The 21,402-nt window shown below is 36.7% G+C and overlaps 2 protein-coding genes across 3 annotated transcripts in view; both read right to left on the reverse strand.

Annotated features, from left to right (window-relative positions):
- Position 1: 1 nt before the first annotated feature.
- On the reverse strand, positions 2 to 6,098 carry LOC137258416 (uncharacterized). Its single transcript, XM_067796091.1, has 3 exons — positions 5,963 to 6,098; positions 5,040 to 5,140; positions 2 to 4,436 (listed from the first exon to the last, which is right to left on the reverse strand). The coding sequence occupies exons 1-3, from the start codon at positions 5,998 to 6,000 to the stop codon at positions 3,661 to 3,663; spliced, it is 915 nt and encodes a 304-aa protein (XP_067652192.1). The 5' UTR covers positions 6,001 to 6,098; the 3' UTR covers positions 2 to 3,660.
- Positions 6,099 to 13,257: 7,159 nt separating this feature from the next.
- LOC137257870 (anoctamin-10-like) overlaps positions 13,258 to 21,402 on the reverse strand; it is a 28,665-nt gene continuing 20,520 nt past the window's right edge. For both annotated transcript variants that reach the window (XM_067795357.1, XM_067795356.1), the window contains 6 exons: positions 20,884 to 20,958; positions 19,961 to 20,167; positions 19,250 to 19,441; positions 17,884 to 18,018; positions 17,485 to 17,601; positions 13,258 to 13,676 (listed from right to left, as the gene is read on the reverse strand). In XM_067795357.1, the coding sequence (XP_067651458.1) occupies positions 13,593 to 13,676; positions 17,485 to 17,601; positions 17,884 to 18,018; positions 19,250 to 19,441; positions 19,961 to 20,167; positions 20,884 to 20,958 (810 nt within the window). In that variant the 3' untranslated portion in view covers positions 13,258 to 13,592. The remainder of the gene's footprint in view (positions 13,677 to 17,484; positions 17,602 to 17,883; positions 18,019 to 19,249; positions 19,442 to 19,960; positions 20,168 to 20,883; positions 20,959 to 21,402) is intronic.

Below are 21,402 nucleotides of genomic sequence, written 5' to 3' on the forward strand. Positions count from 1 at the left end.
CTCTGATTTCATTACTTTATTCATCAACAAACTGACCAAAAAGCTAAAGTGTTGTATCATCAATGGATTATATTGAAAGCATTGTTGACTTTTCAAAAATGCTCTTGTATTATCTTAAAACATTCCTTCTGAGTATATGTTCCCTGAGCATCAAAATCTAATGAAATTTTGTACGAGGGTTGGTACAGAACTTGAACAGTCGATTTTAACAGTGATATAGGATACAGAATAGTCTGTAAAATGAAAACCCACGTCATCACAGGAATATCTGGTTGTTGGAATATTGGTGTGTGCAGAACAATTGCATCTCACAACCTGTTTCACTTGAACACCAACCTGTCATGATCTGGGTTAGAATGCGACTTCAGTTACCCTGGTTGTTATGAGGCAACTTGCGGGATATGGTGGTCAGACTCGCTGACTTGGTTATCATATCCAACTTGTGTAGTACGATGCTCATGCTGTTCGTCACTGGATTGACTGGTCCTGAATCAGTTTTTTACAGACTGTGTCATAAAGCTGGAATGTTATTCAGCTGAGTGTTGAACAACAAATCAGACCAAACCAAAACTTGAACAGCAGTCTGGTTTTTGTTGTTTGGTATCATGATTCTCTGTGCAAGGATCAACTCAGAAATATGAAGGTTATATCTGTTGACTTAAGTAGATAATTATATGAGGACACATGTAAGGAATCCTTAATATACCTAAACTGAGATTTATGTAAAAAGATATATATTTCACATATAACACATTTTGACTTAAATGACTTTTTATTTTGGTTAAATGTTTGGGTGTAATTTAAGTAATTAATATTTGTTATTAAGCATACCCACTGTGACCTGTGCATATTGAAATTGCAACTTGGTAAAACCTTACTACAAAGAATGTGGGATGGAACTACTTTAAATAAAGAAGCTATAGGGAAATTTATTAGACTTGGCTGGCATTCTCTGCTTTAAGTGGTACTTGAAACAAAAATACAGAAATATGAAGGCTTCATTTTGATTTCTTTCTAGCCATAACTAAGGTTCTATGTAGAAATCCTATACTGAACAGAAAAAGAAACAAAACTCTGGTTGTTGTCATTAATAATGTCAAGTTTATAAATAGACAACATGAATGCTTACTTTTACGAGATTTTATATTTTCACAAATTATGTTTCTTTTGCTGTTCAGTATAGTTTGCATGTACATTGTATTATCTATGTTATACGTACATTCAAGACTGGAGCAGTGGGAGAGCCTACTGGTTAAAGTGTTAATCATCACACCGAAGACACAGGTTTGATTCCTCACATGGGCACAATGTGTAAAGCTCATGTTGTTCCCCATGGGGATATTACTGGAGTATTGCTAAATGTGGTTTGAAACTAAAGTCAGTCACTGTAACACAGTGCCATCATATAGCTGGAACAGTGCTGAGTGCAGCGGGAAACTAAATTCATTCACAAGACAAAAATAGTAATGCTTTACAATCCCTGGCATCATGATACAGCATATATCATATACTTAATAACTACTGAGAACTAGAACTCAAAGGATGGATCTCCAAGGTGATATGAAAGAATGACCTCCCTTTGTTCAGTGAGACTGGAATGCTTAACCAGAGTGATGCAGACAAAATACTTGAAGTGACTAGGTTCATTGTTTACCTGGAATGGATCTTTTGCATGTAAATTTCTCGGAGATATAACTTTGCAAATTACCTCACTTAAACTGTCCCGTTGTCATAACTGGGATATTGCTCAATGTGGCATAAAACTAAACTCACTCACTTAAAGTGTGCTTAATGTGCTCATTCGTCATCCAGGAATGTCTGTGCCATTCATGCTTGTAATTAATGGGTCGAATCTGTTTTCTTGTGCGATTATAATCCAGTCTCTAAAACTACAATTTGTATCTATGAATGAAAACATAAACTGACAATCTAAAAAGCAAAATATCAAGAAGAATGGATAACATATATTTTTTAACAGGCCTCTACATATGCATAGGTAATCTCAAGTTATACTAACCCATGACAGATTTCATAAAATGTTCATTGCACAAATGTAAAACATATCTTGACGGTAATCAAAATTAGCAGACATCTGCCTGTTGTTCTAACCTTTGATAGATGAGGACATTTTTGTGACTTATGCATCATGTATATGTTATAGTCAGATTGTGAAATTCGTGAAATGACTAAAAATGTCAGTCATTTTATGAAATTGATTGTGAGGATCAGCCATTTTGCATCATTCTGTTTAGCAACAATCAATATACTTCAGTTACTTCATGGAATTACACTTCATAACTTAATCTACAAAATCTAATTTTGACAGCAACTGTTGCACTTCAGCTTGGCTTTGAAGCATTTACACCTGTTTGGTTGACAGTTGCTGTGTTCAGAGCAGCCACACCTCACAAACCCCTGTCCACCTCATATAGATGAAATGACTGAAGTATGTCGATTGATGTTGCAAAAAAAAAGATGCGAAATGGCAGACCCTCTTAGTCATTTCATGAAATGAGTGAAATGTTTACTCATTTCACAAAATGACTGATTTCACAATCTGACTGTAACATGTACAAAACCCCCCATTCCACCTCAACATACTGCCACATATATGGTCTCTGTACAAAGGAATGATCATACACACTGAGATTCAAACACAAGAGTTACAAAGAGGTTCATCACCCAGAACTGTACTGAATCAGTTGTACACACAAATTCATCAAGAATACTGACAAGTTCATTTCAACACCAGATATGTACACTAATTTGTCAAGAAATCATATTTGTAGATATTTGCACAAGTAATTCAACCACAATCGTTCAAAACTGACTTGTTAATTTCCACACCAGCATCACAAATTCATCACCAATGCTAAATTTATTTCCTTCCTTCCTATACACAAGATATAATCAGCAGAAGATACATTAAGACAAAGGCCTTGCCCTTTGAGATCTGTTGTCAAAAAACTTCATTAATGCCAAATTGGAGACATTTTAAAGTTCATGATCTTCAAGTAAACAAGTCATCTGTGTACATAACCTTGCAACATGTTATTCACAAGAAGTTTGTATGAACATTTTCCACGGGTAAAGAAACAAGAGACTTTGGGACAATAAATCATATGTGGCTGATTGTTTGATAGAGCAGGGATAACATAATATTACTGAAATCTAAAATTATGTTAATTTATGGAAAGAGAATGCCTTAACTTGTCAGTCAAAGAGATATTCCTACAGCACATCCTTCATTTCAGTACCGGTATCTTTCACCATCCACCCTCCTTATGATACTCAGTAATGAGGGGCAGTAGGGTAGCCTAGTGATAAAGTGTTCACTTGTCATGCAAAAGACCTGGGTTCAATTCTCTGCATGGGTACAATGCATGAAGTCTATCTCTTATGTACCCTGCCATGATATTGCTGGAATAGTGCTAAAAGCAGTGTAAAACCATACTCACTGACTCACTTGTGAACTGTTAGAGAATGTGTTTCATTTATCATTACCCTTATCTTCCTATTCTGTTACCTTCAAACAAAATAATAATAAATAGTCTAATAGCCTCAAATGTTGAAGTTGTTTGTTGGGAAAGACATGAAAGATCCAAATTTGATTTTACAGGTACAATACAAGCACTGTTGGAAGTGAAGTTCGAGCCATAATCAAATTGTTGTTAGGCTTGGTTCGGAGATGTCCGAAGGTTCTGAATGAAACACCATCGACCCGTACCAGATGTGTTGTCCCTGTTTAATGACATTACAGTGTAATGTCCGTGGAATCTCCTCATCCTCCCACGTTTCTGCTGTCAGTGTATCCCCCCAGCTGCTAGCAGAAAAATACACCATTTTCATCTTCTTGACAAGCAGTTCATGAAAGGATGTTGAAACATTAGGATAAAATGCTCTATGTGAAGCAATGCTTGCGTTATCCATGAAATACTTTGCATACGATGAACATCGTGTCCGTGTGTGAATATCTGTGTCTATCCGTGGGACAGTGAGTGAGTGGGAAAATACCTGTTTTGGAATATCCATTGGAGGATAGATAATAAGCTTCTGAGCATCTGCTGAAATGTGAGGTGCAAACTTTATTCTCCACCAGTTGGGTATCTTCTCCACCAACTTGCTCTCAACATGCTGCAGTGTGTACTGACTCTGTATGTTTACCGATGGTGTGTGCTTCCCACCTGTTGATAAGGAAGACTTGACCGTGAAAGTTGTCTCCCCTATGTGGTCGAGCTTCAGATGCACATGCAGGGGAGCTTTGGGTGTTGTTGTCTGGTAAAAGCCTTTTTTGATCTCCAGGCTGACAGCTTTAGCAAAGGCGCCGATACCCTTCTTGTAGAGAGAGGTGAAGTCTATGAAAGAGTAATCCTGGAAGAAGGCAGCAAACTCCACTCTCCCCATCATGTCATATATCCTCCAGATGTCCGGCTGTCCTGTGGAGGAGCGTAAATAGCCCTTTACTTAAATATTTATTGGATCTTGGATCTGACAACTCTATTTTATGGCTATGAGGAGGTAATGATGAAGGGGAAGGTCATGAATTTTGTTCTGGGGAGATGGTGAGTTGTCATAAATTTTGTACATAAAAATATAAAAATACCATGCAATAAATATCTTTTGTACCATCATGTCATGAGGGGAGGCATTGATTTACTTCATGAAATGTGCATGGGAAGGAACACTCGCATTGTACATGCTTTTCCATAAAAATTATCATCACCCTCCAAGCCATAAATAAAGAATGGACCCATTTTCACAAAATAGAACACATCCCACTAACTCTGTGATTACTCAGTACATTACTTAATACTATTATAGTGCCTATATTCATATTTGCAAGATCAGTTAGACACCAATATACAGTTTAGCCAAATTCCCCATGTGGGTAATACAAAGTAGGTATCTCATTACTTTGGTCTCCGTACCACTTTATGACTGAAAGTTATTTACATTTTTGGACAATTCCCTTATTCCTGGAATATCTACATATACATCTCAAAGTTTCTTGGTGAAAGTGGGATTGAATTGATCTTTACCTGTGTAGTCAATGTCTTCATAACGAAGTCCTGGCAGAACCACGTCTGCTTCATGTTGGGAGGGATTCACAGCAATTCTCAAGTTCAGTGTTGGGTATGCCCTGCCACACATTAGATTGACACAAAATAAGTTAAAAAAAGTCCAGCTCTTTCACATTGCCTTATTAAAAAATAAATTATACAGCCATTGTAAACTGTCTTGATGAGATCTTAAATCTAGGCATACACTTGATGAAACAAATATATCGCTAAGTTAGGATGATAACTTATCTGACACAAATGAACTCTTGAGGACTAACAATAACTTTATAAATTGCAAACTGTAAATTGTCAAAAATAAGCTGCCCATTACTAGGTCAGTATGTGAACACAAAATGTCCTTTGTATGCAGTATGTAAAGGATATGATGTTAAATGTCGTTCAGGATGTACCCTGACTTAATCACATCAACACCTGGTATGTCAACCTAGGCCAGGCCAAACACTTGTCGGGTGGATCAAGAGAGGGTAGCAGGGCTCTGCAATTCCCCTTCTCCATTCTAAATTTCCCTGAAGAGTATTGCCCCCTAACCTTTGGTCTTATTGATTTATGTGCACCCCAACTTCTGCAAACCACTGGATCCATTGCTGGTTGTCCATAGCATGGCAATGTTCCCTGTAATTTGGGTCAACCATATTGCATCTACTGTGACAAGCACTGAGTAGATTACCATGGGGTCATTCCAGTCTTAAATCCCTACATCCTTGATGGTCTCTGGCCAAGGTGATAATTTCCCACATTCAGATCAACTTATTTCCCACAGAGTAAGAGAATATCTATTACATCATGAATAATGACCAGCCAAAGTGAATCAGTCAAGTCTTGTGATTTTCTGTAACTGATGCAATATGTGTGATTGACTTTCACAACAAGTAGTTTATAACCTCATTAAACGTCTGAGGGCTCCTCTGTACACAGACATGTTTTCACAGCTACTGAATATATGTACAGCAAATCCTCAATGACATGTGGTTTGTTGACATTTACAATCAATCCAAGGGAGGTAACTCTCATGACTGGCAAGTAAGCCAGTGGCTGGTACTTCATGGTGTATAACTTGAATTACTGCATACATACTAACAGAGATCTCACTATTAATGCTATTAATTATGAATTACTTTATGTATAATTACACTAAAACTGAAAAAACATAAACTAACAAAAATATTTTCTGTTTGATATCTTGGAATTTTATGTTTTATCAATACTAATTAACACCTATGTGTAACTTTTGTACTTGGTATCATAACAGATTGAATTATTTCTTAATTATTGCCCTGGTTTGGTTTTGTTTCAAAATCTGAAATGATTTGAAATTCATTTGAAATGTGTTTATTCAAGATCGACTCCCAGTGTGAGTTACACAGAAATAAGATTACCTCAAAGACAGTGCCTCATCCCCATCTTCAAGCCTGCAAGAGTGAGTGAGTGATTTTGGTTTAACACAGCTTCCAGCAATATTCTAGCAATATCATGGCAGAGGACACCAGAAATGGGCTTCACACACTGTGCCCATGTGGGAAATTGAACGTGGGTCTTCAGTATGATGAGCAAATGCTTTATCCATTAGGCTACCCCACTGACAACACACTGGCAGAAAGCATAGATAAAGAAACATCTGACCTGGGGTTTTGTGAGAGCAGGAATAAGAATTGTTTTCTTTCATTGCATCAAGTTATAAATGTCCTGCATGGTGAGGAAACTTAAGAAAACAAAACGTCCAAGTGTTTCATGTGGATATGAAAATTTTGGGCAAGTGGGAGATCAAAAGCACTGAAAACAATAACAGGCTTACATGTTTGTGGATTAAGGTAAACATAATGAAATGGTTCTTAGCCAATAAGAATCCAACATTTGTGTGTAATGTCACAATAGTATGATTCAGCGGTTCCTCCAGACCAACTTTGCTTATCCACGAAAAATCAAACAAGTCACTTCAGAGATTCCTCTTTTTTATTGTACTAGTAACAATGCTTAAACATGTTAAAAGGACAGATAAATAATACGTACATAAAATCAAGAGGAGTAATCAAAATAAAGAAATAGATGGGTTCATCTACATGAAACTTTAATAACGACATTTAATAACAGCTACTAGCTTATCTTGAGATGTATAAAAATATTTCATCTTGACCCCATCTTGGTATGACCTTGACAGTCATTCACACTAGCTCAACAGGGAGCATCTAAGAAACAGTTACCACAGTTCATCTTAAGGCAGTTCTCATTGTAAATTGTTCTTTTCAACATTTAGTGCGTGTACCCTGAGATGTTAAATACAAAATGGCTCTAAAAACATGTTCACAGTAGATAATACTTATAACAAACAATGTGAAAGAAAACAGTATATGAGTCCTCTGGTATAAAAGCACTATAGAATCACAGTATGACCCAAGCATAACAGACAGTCATAATTATCACAAAAACTTAGACACAGCAGCCAAAGTATTATAAAATTACACTGACCACAAGATATCAACCTATGAAAATCAGGTTTCAGAACTTTTGACCGTGTGTCAACAAAAATCTGAGAAAGTAGCAAGCACTAAGATCTGATTTTAATAAGATGTTATGGAGACTATTTCTTGTGTCTTGTGATCAGGGCCTGAGCAGTCTGATAAACATTTCATCATAATAATGCAACAGTAAGGGTAGCTTCTTAATTTCTTTGTTAAAAGACATTTTAGTAACAATGCCGGTCAAAAAACAAGGCATATTACACAAAGAAAATGGGAGGGTTCTTAAAGACATCACCTGAAAATGCTACCATGTCCCTTTTACATTTCTGTTCATCTCAGAGGTTTCACAGTTTAAAAATTTTCCTGCACAAATTGCATGGATAAATATTTAAGTTAATCAGATATAAACAAAGCTCACTTTTAAGCTACTGTTTGTTTTACACGTTCAATTATTTCATAGTTGAAGGAACCATAAGCTAATTATGAAACCTGTATGGCATTTAAATGAAGACACAAGAAGTGTAACACTTGCTTTATAGAGCATAACCAGTGAAACACAAGTTTAAAAGGCAAAGTAAGCAGGCTTTAAATAAGTGTATTTAAGTCTAAATGATAATATGCTTGTGTCACTAATTTATAAAACATGTTTGTAAAAAACATGATTTGAAAGGCTTTCTAAACTTCTGCTGTCACCCAAGGTGGGAAAATATGGCCAATATGTATGCATGCATGATAATATGATGTTCTCCACACTACTGAGAAAACAGAACGCAATAGTTCATTCAACCCACACCCTATAACATAAGTCCATAAATAAAATATGTACCTATCACCAACACTAGCATGCAAGCAAGGGCTCATTCCTTCACTAAACAGAAGAAACAGTAAAACATATCCTCTATTGTATTAAGTCCTATATACTTCACAAATAAGCAAGTAAATAATTCATGACTAATGACCACCACAAACGTTTCCCATGATAAGCCATGCAGTGTTGCAGTATTATGTATTTTATAGAGAATCTGACCTATTCGAAAACTGACAAAGAATGGTTTTGGATGATAAATAGAATCTCATCCCTGTGTCTACTGGTATCAAATATATCACCAGCAGTCGATAAAGTAACAAATATCCAAGGTTTGCTGAGGATATATTTACCTTTATCAACGAGTATGTCGTATTGTCATATTGTCAGACTTCATCAATGATAAAAGTTGTTCACATCATTTTTGTCATTACAATCACTTTTTCATAGATGTAACTGACTTTTCAAATAGAATATCATGGACAAAAGTAACTAAACTATGATTGTTCCTGCCTGGTTCTTATATTCATAGCTTTGGTATACTCACTGCAACATAACAAGAGTGATTGTTCTAGTAAAATGAAAGTCTCTTGTTGAGGAAAGATAATTGAATTTGTAATGATAATATCGCTATAACAATGACTTTGGCTGGTATTTAGTACCATCCTGAACCGAAATTCGAGTTCCATCACAGCATGTGTGGCAAACACCTGACAGACTGCTGGTCTTGTACATTTAGCACTTTAATAACATCCATGAGCAATCGTTTGGTGCTCAAAAACCTAGAAAAATATTCGGAGCAAACAAGGATTCAAACTTACAGTAGGTTCCAGTGTACCCATGTTAACTTCAGCCTATCAATCTGAATCTGCCATGCTCTGAATACTGGCAATGACCAGCTCTAGCTACATATGCATAAGACAATACATTGGTTTTACACATGACAGGTGAACAAACTTATTCTAAATCAACATTTTTGCATAATTAAATATGTTACATAAGGGGACACACTAACATGACACTTATCAGACAAACATCTATCTTTTCACGGTTCACCAGTCAGATTTTGCCCAAGGCAGCTAACTCTAACAATTCCGGATTTTCACTCTTTAATGACTAGATACTCTTCATCTAGTTGTGGATCTCCATATACTATTCCTTACAAAAGAAAGTTCCTGAATTTCATGTACACCAAAACTTGAGAATTAAAAGTTGGACCAAAAGTTGTTTGGAAGACGTGTGATGAGGATGATAGAAGAACTATTATATCTACCACTGAAGATCACAAAGGCTGTCACATTAACACAGGTATAAATACCTTTATGGAAAACCTATCATCAGATGTCATTTTCATATCTCATATTCCATATTATGCAAAATGGCTCTGATATTTAACACTAATAAAAACCTTAAGAATGTACACAGATGCTTATTCACAGGTAGGCAAGGGATAACAGTAGGCGTACATCAGACCATATCACCTGAGGGAGAAGCATATAACATATTTATCTTACTGTCATGTTAAATGCACAAAATATCATTTTATTTCATTCTGCAGATAGCTATCCACTATACAACATGTTAATGTGTCACTGACTGATGAAATTAAAGTAATTTCCATGAAGGTAAGATAAAGATATATATATACACATATAAAATATAAATGTTAAAAGTCTTGGTGTACTGAGACTTTCCCCTGGATGCTGTACTTCCAAGTTGAGCATTTTCACACAACTGGGACATACATCCCAGTAGTAATACTACAGATGAGCTGCTTACTCTATCCCTCAATGAAACATAACCACTGTACCAGTTTGTAACAAACAAACTAATTCAGGAAGCAGTAAAGCCACAAAATATAAAATAACTCATGACAGTAAACTAGATATGTAATGAAAAAGTGGGAAAGTAGAAAAAACAATACTATACCCTATTGAAAACAAATTAATAAAACAATTCACATTGTAAGTACCAAATTTCATGTAAATATCAACATTTTAAAATAATTTGGGACAAAAAATCATAAAAACAAGCAACCTATTCCTAACAATACTAATCCAGATTAATTTGGTTTATCTCACAGTTTAACAAAGTTATTTTCTGATCTGTTTCTGATGCAGAGTGCCCACACTTGATCCAAAGACTGCAGGATCTTGTTATCCATATGAAACACAGAATCTATTTTAGTGCACAAAATATAAATCAGACACATTGTCTGGAAACCTCTGTATCCAATAGGATCTGAAATATTTCATGATCGATCACAGAAAAAGTTGTTTAAGAAATCGTCATGTTGCGCTCTTTTAACGCTTGACACCGACGAATGACAAACGGCTGGCGGAACAGTGCTGGCACTCTCTTCAGGTGTAACTGAGCACTGCCAGGTGAGATGACCCCTCCAGGCAGGAAAGAGCCAGTGCAGTTCCATGATTCTTCTTTAAATGAGGATCAAAACAAACTTTCTATTTTCAGAATATTTTTATCAGTGATTTGTGCCTCATAAATATTAGGCATAAGTCAGCACTGCATTTAGTAGCACATTAAATATCTGTGTCAAAAATAAATTGTATGCGCACAGTTCTGAATTGAAAATAAAATAAAGGCCACCATTGTTTTGTGGATATTTTTACATCCTGTTGTTCTGTGTAATTTGATTTCTCTAAATTATCTATGCCTCTATCATTTAGGCAGCAAAACAATTTCTGTCTCAACATAAAACTATTTAGAGAGACCCCAATAGATACGCATTGAGGAAAAGTAGTAGAGGGAGTGGGGGGGGTTGAACCAGTTTAGAATTTGGCTTGTTTTTGCTACAGTTTTGCTACATTTTGCCATGCATTTACCAAACAATGCTCAGCAAAATTGTAGCAAAATTGTACCCAAAACAAGCCAAATTCTAAACTGGTTCAGAACCCCCACTCCCTCAAACAGGGGTATAAGCAATGATAATACACTTATCGAAGGAGAGAATAAAACTGTATGATATGTTCAGTGTCATATTCAGATCAACACATAAACTATTCACTATCTGTAACTAAAATACACTACAGAAATAGTAAAAATATGTCCTTTATAAAAATAAAGGATATTGCACAACACTTCACACAAATACAGTCAGGACGCATTACTCCGCACCCCGACAATCCGATTCCCGCGATATCCGAACAATAACTAACTGTAACCAACCTGTTGATTCATTAATCCGGTGCTTCACTCTCCGTATCCAGAGATTAATTAGTGGTAACAGATTAGCTAATTACACATAGTTTTGCTTCATTAATCCTGCGGTACATCAAAAAGGTTCGGATAATCCCCTCAAACCGTGAGCCTCATTCAGTGGTAATTGTTAAGTGACACTTCCGAGTTGAACGTGTCGTTAGTTTGTGATTTTGATCAATTAGGTCTCACTCTTGGTTAGTTTGAGTAATGCCTGTCGGCAAGAGCACAATTTCGAAAACAAAGCCAGTGTTTTGTGAGTGGCTATGATCATTTGACAGACAGATGCGATCACGTGATTGACACGTGATCTTACTTTGTGACAGTGCTGCCAGTCACAAGTGTGCCAATGTCAATCTGAGCGACGTGAAAGTTCATTTCTTGACCCCAAACACCACAACGCACAATCAGCCAATGGATGCTGGCATCATAAGAACTTTCAAGGCCCACTACAAGAAATATCTCGTCAAGTATTTCATCCAGTGTGCCGACCAGCCACAAATGCTTATTCTCTGAGAAGCACTTCATTTTGTGAAAACTGCCTGGTCCGAGGTGAAAAGTTCCACCATTCAAAACTGTTACCGTCATGTAGATTTCTTTCACGAGTGAGTTTTGTTACGTGTATGCATCATCTATCCAGACATGATTGTATGCACTGATTGGTTGTTATATGAATATTCAAGTTGTTATGTCCACAAACTGTAATAAAGTCTTTTGAAACTTGTTTACATTTGTATGTTTTTGTATTGCCATGTCAAAGGGAAGTAACACTACTGTAGTTGTGTTCATAAAAGTTCGTTTCAGTAGTCCATACGTTTCACTATCCAAACGTTTTTGATGACAAACAGAAGTGTCCGGATTAACGCGGCCTGACTGTAGCTCACTACAGTTAACTATGTTGTAAGTGAGTGGTCCAGAGGTGACTGAGTTAGTTCAACACGAAGATCTAGGTAGGTGGAGACACTCATGGTTGTATCCCAACCTGATCAGGTCACAATACTGGGAGATATGCAAATCATTTCAAACTATTGAAATATCGGCTAAATGAGAAGACTGGCAATTGTAATGGCCAAAGTATCCCATGAACATAACTTAAGCAATCATATATATGGGAATATATTTTCTTAACAACTAGTTATGGATCAATAACATGATGAACAGAATTTTATACTAAACTAAAATAATCACCACCCAACACTGAATGTCATCATCACATTTAGCTAAGAGCCAGAGAGTTTAGGGTTGTCCAAATCACACTCTGACTGATACACCAGGGGTTCATGCAAACTACTGACATTAATAATGGCATTACTTAGGTTAATAGTATTTGTTCTGACAGGCACATGATGACAGGAAGACAAGAGTGTTGGACTGATGATGAAGGCTTTGGCTAGTTGTGTTATTGCCAACAATACAGGACACAAGCAGTTTCATGTAAATACCAGTAATTTGAGGGTATATGGTTATTATTATGCATTTTCTGTTGCCCTGATCATTTTGCTGAAGGGGTCGTTGTTGGCACAGGTACTACAGAAATATACCCCAGGTACACATTTACTTTGGCTAGGGTACATGTCTGTAGTATTCAACAACTCAAATTTCTAACTGCTTTATATGTGTTAAGCAAAGGCAATTACAATGTTGGTTTTAGGCCCAAATCACGAATCATTGAGTGAGTATGCCTTGATCATAAATATAATTTTTTGTCACAAGGAAAACTAGGTAAGGACAACAAAAAACACTATTCAACCCCAGATTGGTGGTATTGTCTTCAGCCATTGTGGCTGTCTTTGCAGGTATGTATATGTTATACATTAATGGCAGGTTTGGCCTCTATGATCCTTACATATCAGAATATAGCATGAGCAGCTGCAAGCATACTCTCACTCCAATGCCCATGGAGAACTATTGAAAACTGATGTATACCTAGACCCACAGACTATATTTGAAGAAAGAACCATAACATGACTATGCATAGCCTCCATCATAGTCTCTGGACAAGGACTTCAGCAGTGTCTGCATGGGATGTCGGGTCTACTTCATTTCCGTTGTCGTGGGCATCCGGGTTTTGATCATTTTCTTCAGGATTTGTTTTGTGCGAGCTGATGTTGCCATTTTCTGTGAAGACAAGCAGTATGAGAGTTTAAAACATCACGTTTATTAAATGGACATGTTGTGTCACCAGTAACTGCTGCATGAAATAAATGTTACAATGAGACCAGCATATGTATATTGTATAACTAAGGGAGCATTCATAATTTTTGGCTAGGTGTGTGCGTGATAATTTGTTTTATGGAGTAGCATGTAGAATGAGAATGCTTCCCCACCAATTTTTGTACAAAGTAAGCCATTCCCAATACATGAGATGTACAACATCAATAACCCGTTCTCATACTTTTGTATGAAGAATAATGTTCAAATGCACAATATTGCTTACCTCTCCAGAACAAAAAGGGTGAGCTCCCTTCAAATCATGTCTCACCCACACCCACGAGAGAGAGAGAGACAGAGAGAAACAGAGAGAAAGAGGGGGTGGGAGTGGAGAGAGAGAGAGAGAGAGATTATGAACAGTCCCAAATATCCTATAAAAACCTACAACATGATATGTTATTGACCATGTGGAATGACTGACATGTCTTGGAATTACACCCCATAGACTGACACCCTGTTAAAAAAAAACTCACAGAATGGTAGTCCTGATATGTACACTGATACCTCAGAAAATATGTATCAGTAATCAGTAAATAATAAATAAACAGAAGTGTTGTTGCTTCCGATCTCATCTGCTATGACTTGACAACTTCAGCACAAAATACACATATCTTGTCAGATAAGGAACACATTCTCAGGAAATAGGGAAATTGGTGCATTTTATTAATACTGAGTACCATGTATACCTTTCCCTAAGGGTGGGTGAGTGAGTTTAGTGCTATGCCACACTCATTAATATTCCAGCTATGTGGTTGCAACCTGTAAATAATTGTGTTTGGACCAGACAATCCAGTGATCAACATCATGAGCACTAATCTGCGGAACTGGGATACGATAACATGTGTTTCAACCAAGTAAGTGACTTTGACCACACTATCCCGTTAGTCGCCTCTTACACCAAACACGGGTTACTGAAGACCAATTCTAGCCCAGATCTTCATGGGTATGCACTGTTTCTGTGACTACACACTTACATATGGTCAGAGAAGCATTATCATAAATATTAAGCAAACTATCTCATTAAAAGTAAGCAAAGTTCCACTACAAACTGAACACAGGTACAAACTTCTTCAAGACAGACTACTGATAAATCTGAATTGTCAAATTGGCAATAAATAATTTTTTTTTTTATAAAAACAAACACCCTCCTGCCGGATAAGCATGCAGCACTCATAATTAAACACATGTGACATAACCCCACCATCTGAATAGTGCAGGCAGCGCCGCCTGTCTGCTCTCATAGCTGCACAGAGAAACACTGTCCCACTATAAGTTCCTTGTATCAATCAGGCAGTCTCAAGCTGTAGCGACTGAAACTTTACCCATGATAGAGGTTGTGGGGACGGTTTGGGTAATTAAAAAATCACTGTCATCTGTCTCCCCAACTGTTCAACAATTCAAGGTGCCAACAATATTCAAGAACTGACCAAAACATAATTTCTTTTATTAAAAAAGGCAACCTTGACCCTTGACTTACATAACCTTTACAATTCCCAAACAGTGATGTGTCTGAAAAAGGTATATTTTAAGTATACTGATAATGCATTTTCTGAAAAATGGTGATCATAATGTAGTAGTGGCTATAAGTATCTTGATCTTGACCCCAAAAAAGACATATGAAAAATTATGACAGGCCGCAAATTCCAAAATGGTCTAAAAGTAGTCCTGCATTAGGTAATTTCAATCTGTTGATCATCCATACTCAGTTCATAGGTGTAGAGAAGGATAATAATAAACAGAGACCATATGTCAGTATATGGTCTCTGATTACAAAGAAGCAGTGATGCTGCATCAAACTACAGGTGAAACCAGTCCAAGAGTGAAAGGATTTTCCAACTCCTCAATTAAAAGTTCATGCTAATGTTGTTCAGCTCTAAACAGACCAGCCTTTAAGCAAACAGTTTGTAGGCCAGTGTTGAAGCTTATACAAGGAGATAGATCATATTACCATCCTACATTACACATTTGAGGAGTTAATGTATTGCTTAGGGCCTAGGTTTGAACCCTTGTCTATTTACACATACAATTGTACATTGAGTGGTTAAGGACTGCCTATTTGAAATTCAGGAGGTGAAATTGGGGGCAGGAAGTATCTGTTACACATCTCAGTATTATTCACACAACCACAGTAGTTTCTGAGAAAAATGAAAGACCATAGTATACTCGCATTATGGTTTGTTGCCAAGGAAACATAAAAATGTCAGATTTTTTTCTAAATACAAAAACATCTAAAAACAGCAATTTGGCATGTGTTTGCTACATATGCAGAGTTTCATAGCAAAATACTAAACAGTCGTTACTTAATATAAGACCATTGTATTTCTTTGTATTTCAATGTTAACACACCAAGTTTTTGTTATTGAGTAATCTAAAACATCCATTGTCACCAGTTCAGCATACATTTGATTGAAAGCAGTTTCCAAGTATGAATGCTACACAATTTGTTATTACAGAAATAACAAAACATCATAAGACTCTTGTTCATATCTTTCTCACACATGCACAATGAACTATAGAATATAAAATAGCTTATAAGTTAATCTAATTCATGAATTAATTAGAGCAATTGTCAAACATAAAAAATATACTTTGTTGCAAACATTTTTAAAAAACAATATTTAGGTAAATAGTTTTAAAATAAAACATTCTGCTTTGTTTTTATTGCAACGATCACTTCAAAGAATGTCAAATAGCCAGTCCATGAATGGTTCATTAAATATTATTGTGTGCATAGTTGTCAAAGCCTTTCACTGGCATAAGCGTCTAGCCAGTACAGTCTGAAGTATACAGTGTGTCTGCAGACTCAAAAGCTTATAATATATATTGACAGCAATGTATTATGTTAATCTGAGAACAAACATGCTTGAAATCCACTCAAGAGTTGAAAAAGCCTTAGTACAATGCTGGGGAGATAGGCAGGATACTTGAAGGAGTGACCTACACCAATGGACTGAATAAAACAAAACTCAATTTGTGAGACTGAGTAATCAACATTTTGGCATAATTAAATTTCTAAATGACAAAACCAAACATATTTCCATCTTATTGCAATATGGGAGAAAGCTTAAATTACATACCACTCTAAACCTTGTTTTGGGAAACCAACAAAACAGTTATATATTAACCAACATTCATGATAAAATACAACACAAATCATTACCTGTGGTTGCACATTGTTCGGACAAATTACTGTCACAAAATATATGAATAAACACTCTGTAAGAGATTATGGAAGACTGTGCAAAATCAGCTTCAAGCTCTAGTAGAAGATTTGAAGGTGTGAACGCCATTAGGTATCCAGATTCTAAGTACACAGATTTTACATGACAAAATGGAGTTACTGGGAATACTGTTCTTGTCAGCAATCTCCACATTAATCCAATGACAAACAAAAAATGTGTAAGTTATTGTGGGTCCTGTTACCCAAAGCTATCATAGTGTACGACTGTCGTAAGTCTATGTTGAAGTATAGTTACGACAGTCGTAAAGTTACGACTGCTTTCTGAAACAAGGCCCTGTCAAATTAAGAAACTGAACGAACATGTGCAACAAACAATTCTGGGTCCTGTTACCCAAAGCTATCATAGTGTACGACTATCGTAAGTCTAGGCTGAAGTATAGTTAAGGTAGTTGTAAAGTTACGATTGCTTTCTGAAACAGGGCCCTGTCAAATAAAGAAACTGACCATGTACAACAATATGACATGTGCACTTACCTCCTTTAGCATATCTTGTCTCAGCTTATATTCCTGTCTGGCAATCTGAAGCTCCACCCACTTGGGTACGTCCGGGATGAAGAATGCCACAGCAGCCTTCACCGCCAATACAATATGCTGCAACATTCATTCACGTCATATCACAAGACTTTAGCTACATGGCATCTGTAATTTGGGGGCCCTAAAGTTCTCAGAAACAAAGTTCACATAGATTTGTAATTATATCACTTGAAAGACATTGTTCAGACTTCATCTTGTAAGGAAAATCTCAAATTGCTTTAGAAGTGAGACTCGGAAAGTAATTTGAGTAGGTTTACCGGTACACACACAAACAGCAAATTCTGAGCACTTACACAGTGATGGTATGCTATCACACTAAAAATGTAAGATTCACCCTACCTCAACTGCAACAAAGATGAGAACGATGTTGACAGCTGTAACATTGGAAGGAAGGAGTTTCTGTACCTCAGGGTCCATCCCAATCAGGGCACAGTTCGTCATTACTGAGATGACCCCAATAATCTCAAATGCCACCTGCAAACAAATACAGGAAATGTTGATTAAAGCTGATAAATTGCCCTCAGATAAACAGTTACGACTCTCCTGGATTAATAGGTGATTGCAAGAGACCTGTGGCAAGATGTTAACAGACCTACCACAAAGCACATTAACCTCCACATATCTCTAAGGATAGTTACCCACTTTCTGTCTAATGGTGCCTTCAGACAAGCAGAGTGAAGACCCATGGTTAAACAAGGGCAGTAGGTGTAGCCTAGGGGTTAATCCCTGTGAAGTAGGCCATTTGTTTCCCTGGGCCAAAATTTCCCTGTGGAAGATTACACCCAGTGGGGTTAAAGTTTGGCCTGTTACACTGAGTTTGATTCCTCTGGGCACAACGACCTCATCTCATTTTATTATGAAGGGATCATCAACAAAGGTAAGATCCAAATGGATATTGTGGTTCACGAGATGTGAGTCATTACAACACATTGGGGTATAATATTTGTAAAATAATTGCAGAAAATGAAAACAATATGTCATTAGGGACCTCTTTGATAATGGTATGTCCTCAGATAACATCATATAAAATATGTTCAGAATGGTCTTGGATGAATTCCCTTCATAATCAAGACCCAAAGATTTGGATTGTTTGATTCTGATTGATTCTTGGGGTTGTTATCTAAGGACACACCCATTTTGATTTTTCAAAACAAGCTCTTTCAATATATGTGAAGGGGAGGTCACTTTAACAAGCCATTGCACTTTCAAACTGCTTGTTTATTCACTTTAATATCTAAGCTTGATTCTACCGGACGTCTACCAATCTAAAACACACAAAATGTTTCTTACAAATTTAGTTTCCTGAAGTTTGTGATGCACTTATTGCAGATTTTGCATTTTTGGGGTTACCAAGATAAAAAGTCAAACAATATGGGGATTGTGAGGCGGGAACATAGGAAAAACAGTTTGCTTGAGGTTCACTAATAATATGTAGAAAAATCAAACGTAAGCTGCATTTATATCATTGTCCTGGTGAGGCTCACTATGGTGACTGAAAACATTATTGCCATGCTACTCTTCAATCAGTCAATACTAAGCAATAAACTGTTATTGTTCCCAAAATGATGATATATGTTCCCCTTCCTTGAATGGTAGGTGGGAATGTAATTACACCTGAGATGACCGTCTGTGAAAGGGGCATTATATCTTCATGGAGTGGGGTTCTGTAGATTATAAAATATAATGAGGCTGACTTTCTATTTACCTGCCATGCACCAATGTTTGGTACCGACTCCGAGAACGGCCTCTGGAAGATCCTGCACATCTTGAAGGCATCAGTTCTGATTTCTGTGATGTTGTTGAGAAGTGCCCACATAGCAGCCAGTGGAAATGCTGAAGAGAATAGGTAGACATAGCCGAATTGCAGGAACAGCTCCAGGTAGTCGTCCATTGGACCCTACAAAATAATCATACTGCATAGTGTATGATATCAGCTATTCAGTGGAGAAAACAGTTTATAGTTAGTGATTCTTTTTCACCTTTTGTAAAAATTTGTTTTAGTTGGTAAAAAATATATATCTTGAATCAAACTGAGATGTCCCCCAAACCTTCGTCTACTGATAATGGAATAAACTAAAATTAAAATTAAATTAAGATCAATACTGATTTTGTTTAGAAAACTCTAATCACAATTTGAATGACAACTGCCAGCAAATGCAGAAGGCTATTGTGAGAAACTGCATGTCAATTGCATTGGTGACCATTTTCAATATTTTGTGTATATATTTCTATAATGAAACATAAAAAGAAGTGGTGCTGTGAAATGTTTGATAAAGAAAATACAGAATAAGAAAGTTTTATCATTTGATACTTTTCAGATGGCAAGTGTACTAAGAAGATATCTGAAGCCACAAACTGGCAGCTATACAATCAGCACTGTATGAGATGGCTGTAAACAGAAAGGGGTTACACTGACATCATAGGGGTCCATGGTAGCCTCCAAGTTGGCCTGTTTCTGCACCACCTTCTGCACATCGTTCCGGCCGTTTACCATCTGCAATGCTTCCGTCTTCTTTAGCACAGTGTCCAGCTGTCTGGCTCTGCGCCGGAAGATGAAGAACGGTACGATTGCCTCTCGGATTTGCCCAACGACCTGAGACGTTATGAGCAGGCACGCCAGATGCTGAGAAACAATTAAGTCAGGGTCACATTCAAGTGTACTTATTTCTTTACATGGAGGTATCAAGTGAATGCAGGTCAACAGTGTCTGTAAGAGAGACTCATATTGGGATCAAAATGTCTGTCCTTCCTGTTTTGTTTTTGTCTTTGTTGCCTCCCTATGGCAACGATCCTGGGCAATGATCCTTGCCAATGCATGAAATTATAAACTGGTCAAAACATTTACTTTCACACTATCAAGAACCAGTTCAGTAATCCTAAACCCCTTTTTCAGCCATGTTTACTGTTCCCTCAGCATTCTCACAATGACAAGGGAACTACTTGTTGTTATCAAATATAATATAACACTATTCTTGATTAATATTCCTGTCTGCTAACATCCAAGATACATAAATAGTATGTGATGCACCAAATGCTTTGCTTGCATGTGAAATGTATGTTCATCTCATGTGACTTAACAGAGGTTTTCATTGATCTTTATTATTGAAGGTATAATATATATTAAGTTTAATTTCACTCCAGTCATAAAAACTCAAGACAAAGCATACATATGCATTTCATTGACTCATTAAAGTGACCTTGACCTTCAATGCCATTAATTCATATGTAAAAAAACTAGTGTCACTGGAAACAGAGGAGGTATTTGAGATAAGGTGTGTCATTGGGGAAAAGCCATTCATTATCCTCCCTTTAAGAAGTGTATGACATGTTCATACTTACACTGTGTAGGACATTTCTGTCTTGCATGTAGAAGGCCACATAGAACAGTGAAATGAAGCAGTTCACAAAGTCAAACTGAAACAGAGAATTGTCACACATTAACGCTTTGTGTCTACACCAGAATACTGAGTATATATCAATACACTCATCACACATTTGCACAATGTGTCTATAGCAGCATAGAACTATTTTGCTGTACATTGTGTCAAAAACACCAGAAATGGGATTCACACATTGTAATAATGTGGGGAATCGAACTCAGCTCTTTGACGTGACAACCAAACACTTTAACCACTAGGCTACCCCACTGTTCATCTCTACACACATGACAGGCAACTACATGTGTATAAGTCATTACAAGTTCAGTTTATTTTTAGCCAGACTTGTCCAAAATTGTATCAAGGTCACTGATGACAATTAATTATTGTTCATTTACTTGACAAAAATAATAGTGACGATACACTCGTCTGCAAGCTTCCCATCCTACTGTTTCTCACGGGCTTCTGGAGATAAAACTGA

Source organism: Haliotis asinina, chromosome 12 (genome assembly GCF_037392515.1).
Source record: "Haliotis asinina isolate JCU_RB_2024 chromosome 12, JCU_Hal_asi_v2, whole genome shotgun sequence".
NCBI lineage: Eukaryota > Metazoa > Mollusca > Gastropoda > Lepetellida > Haliotidae > Haliotis > Haliotis asinina.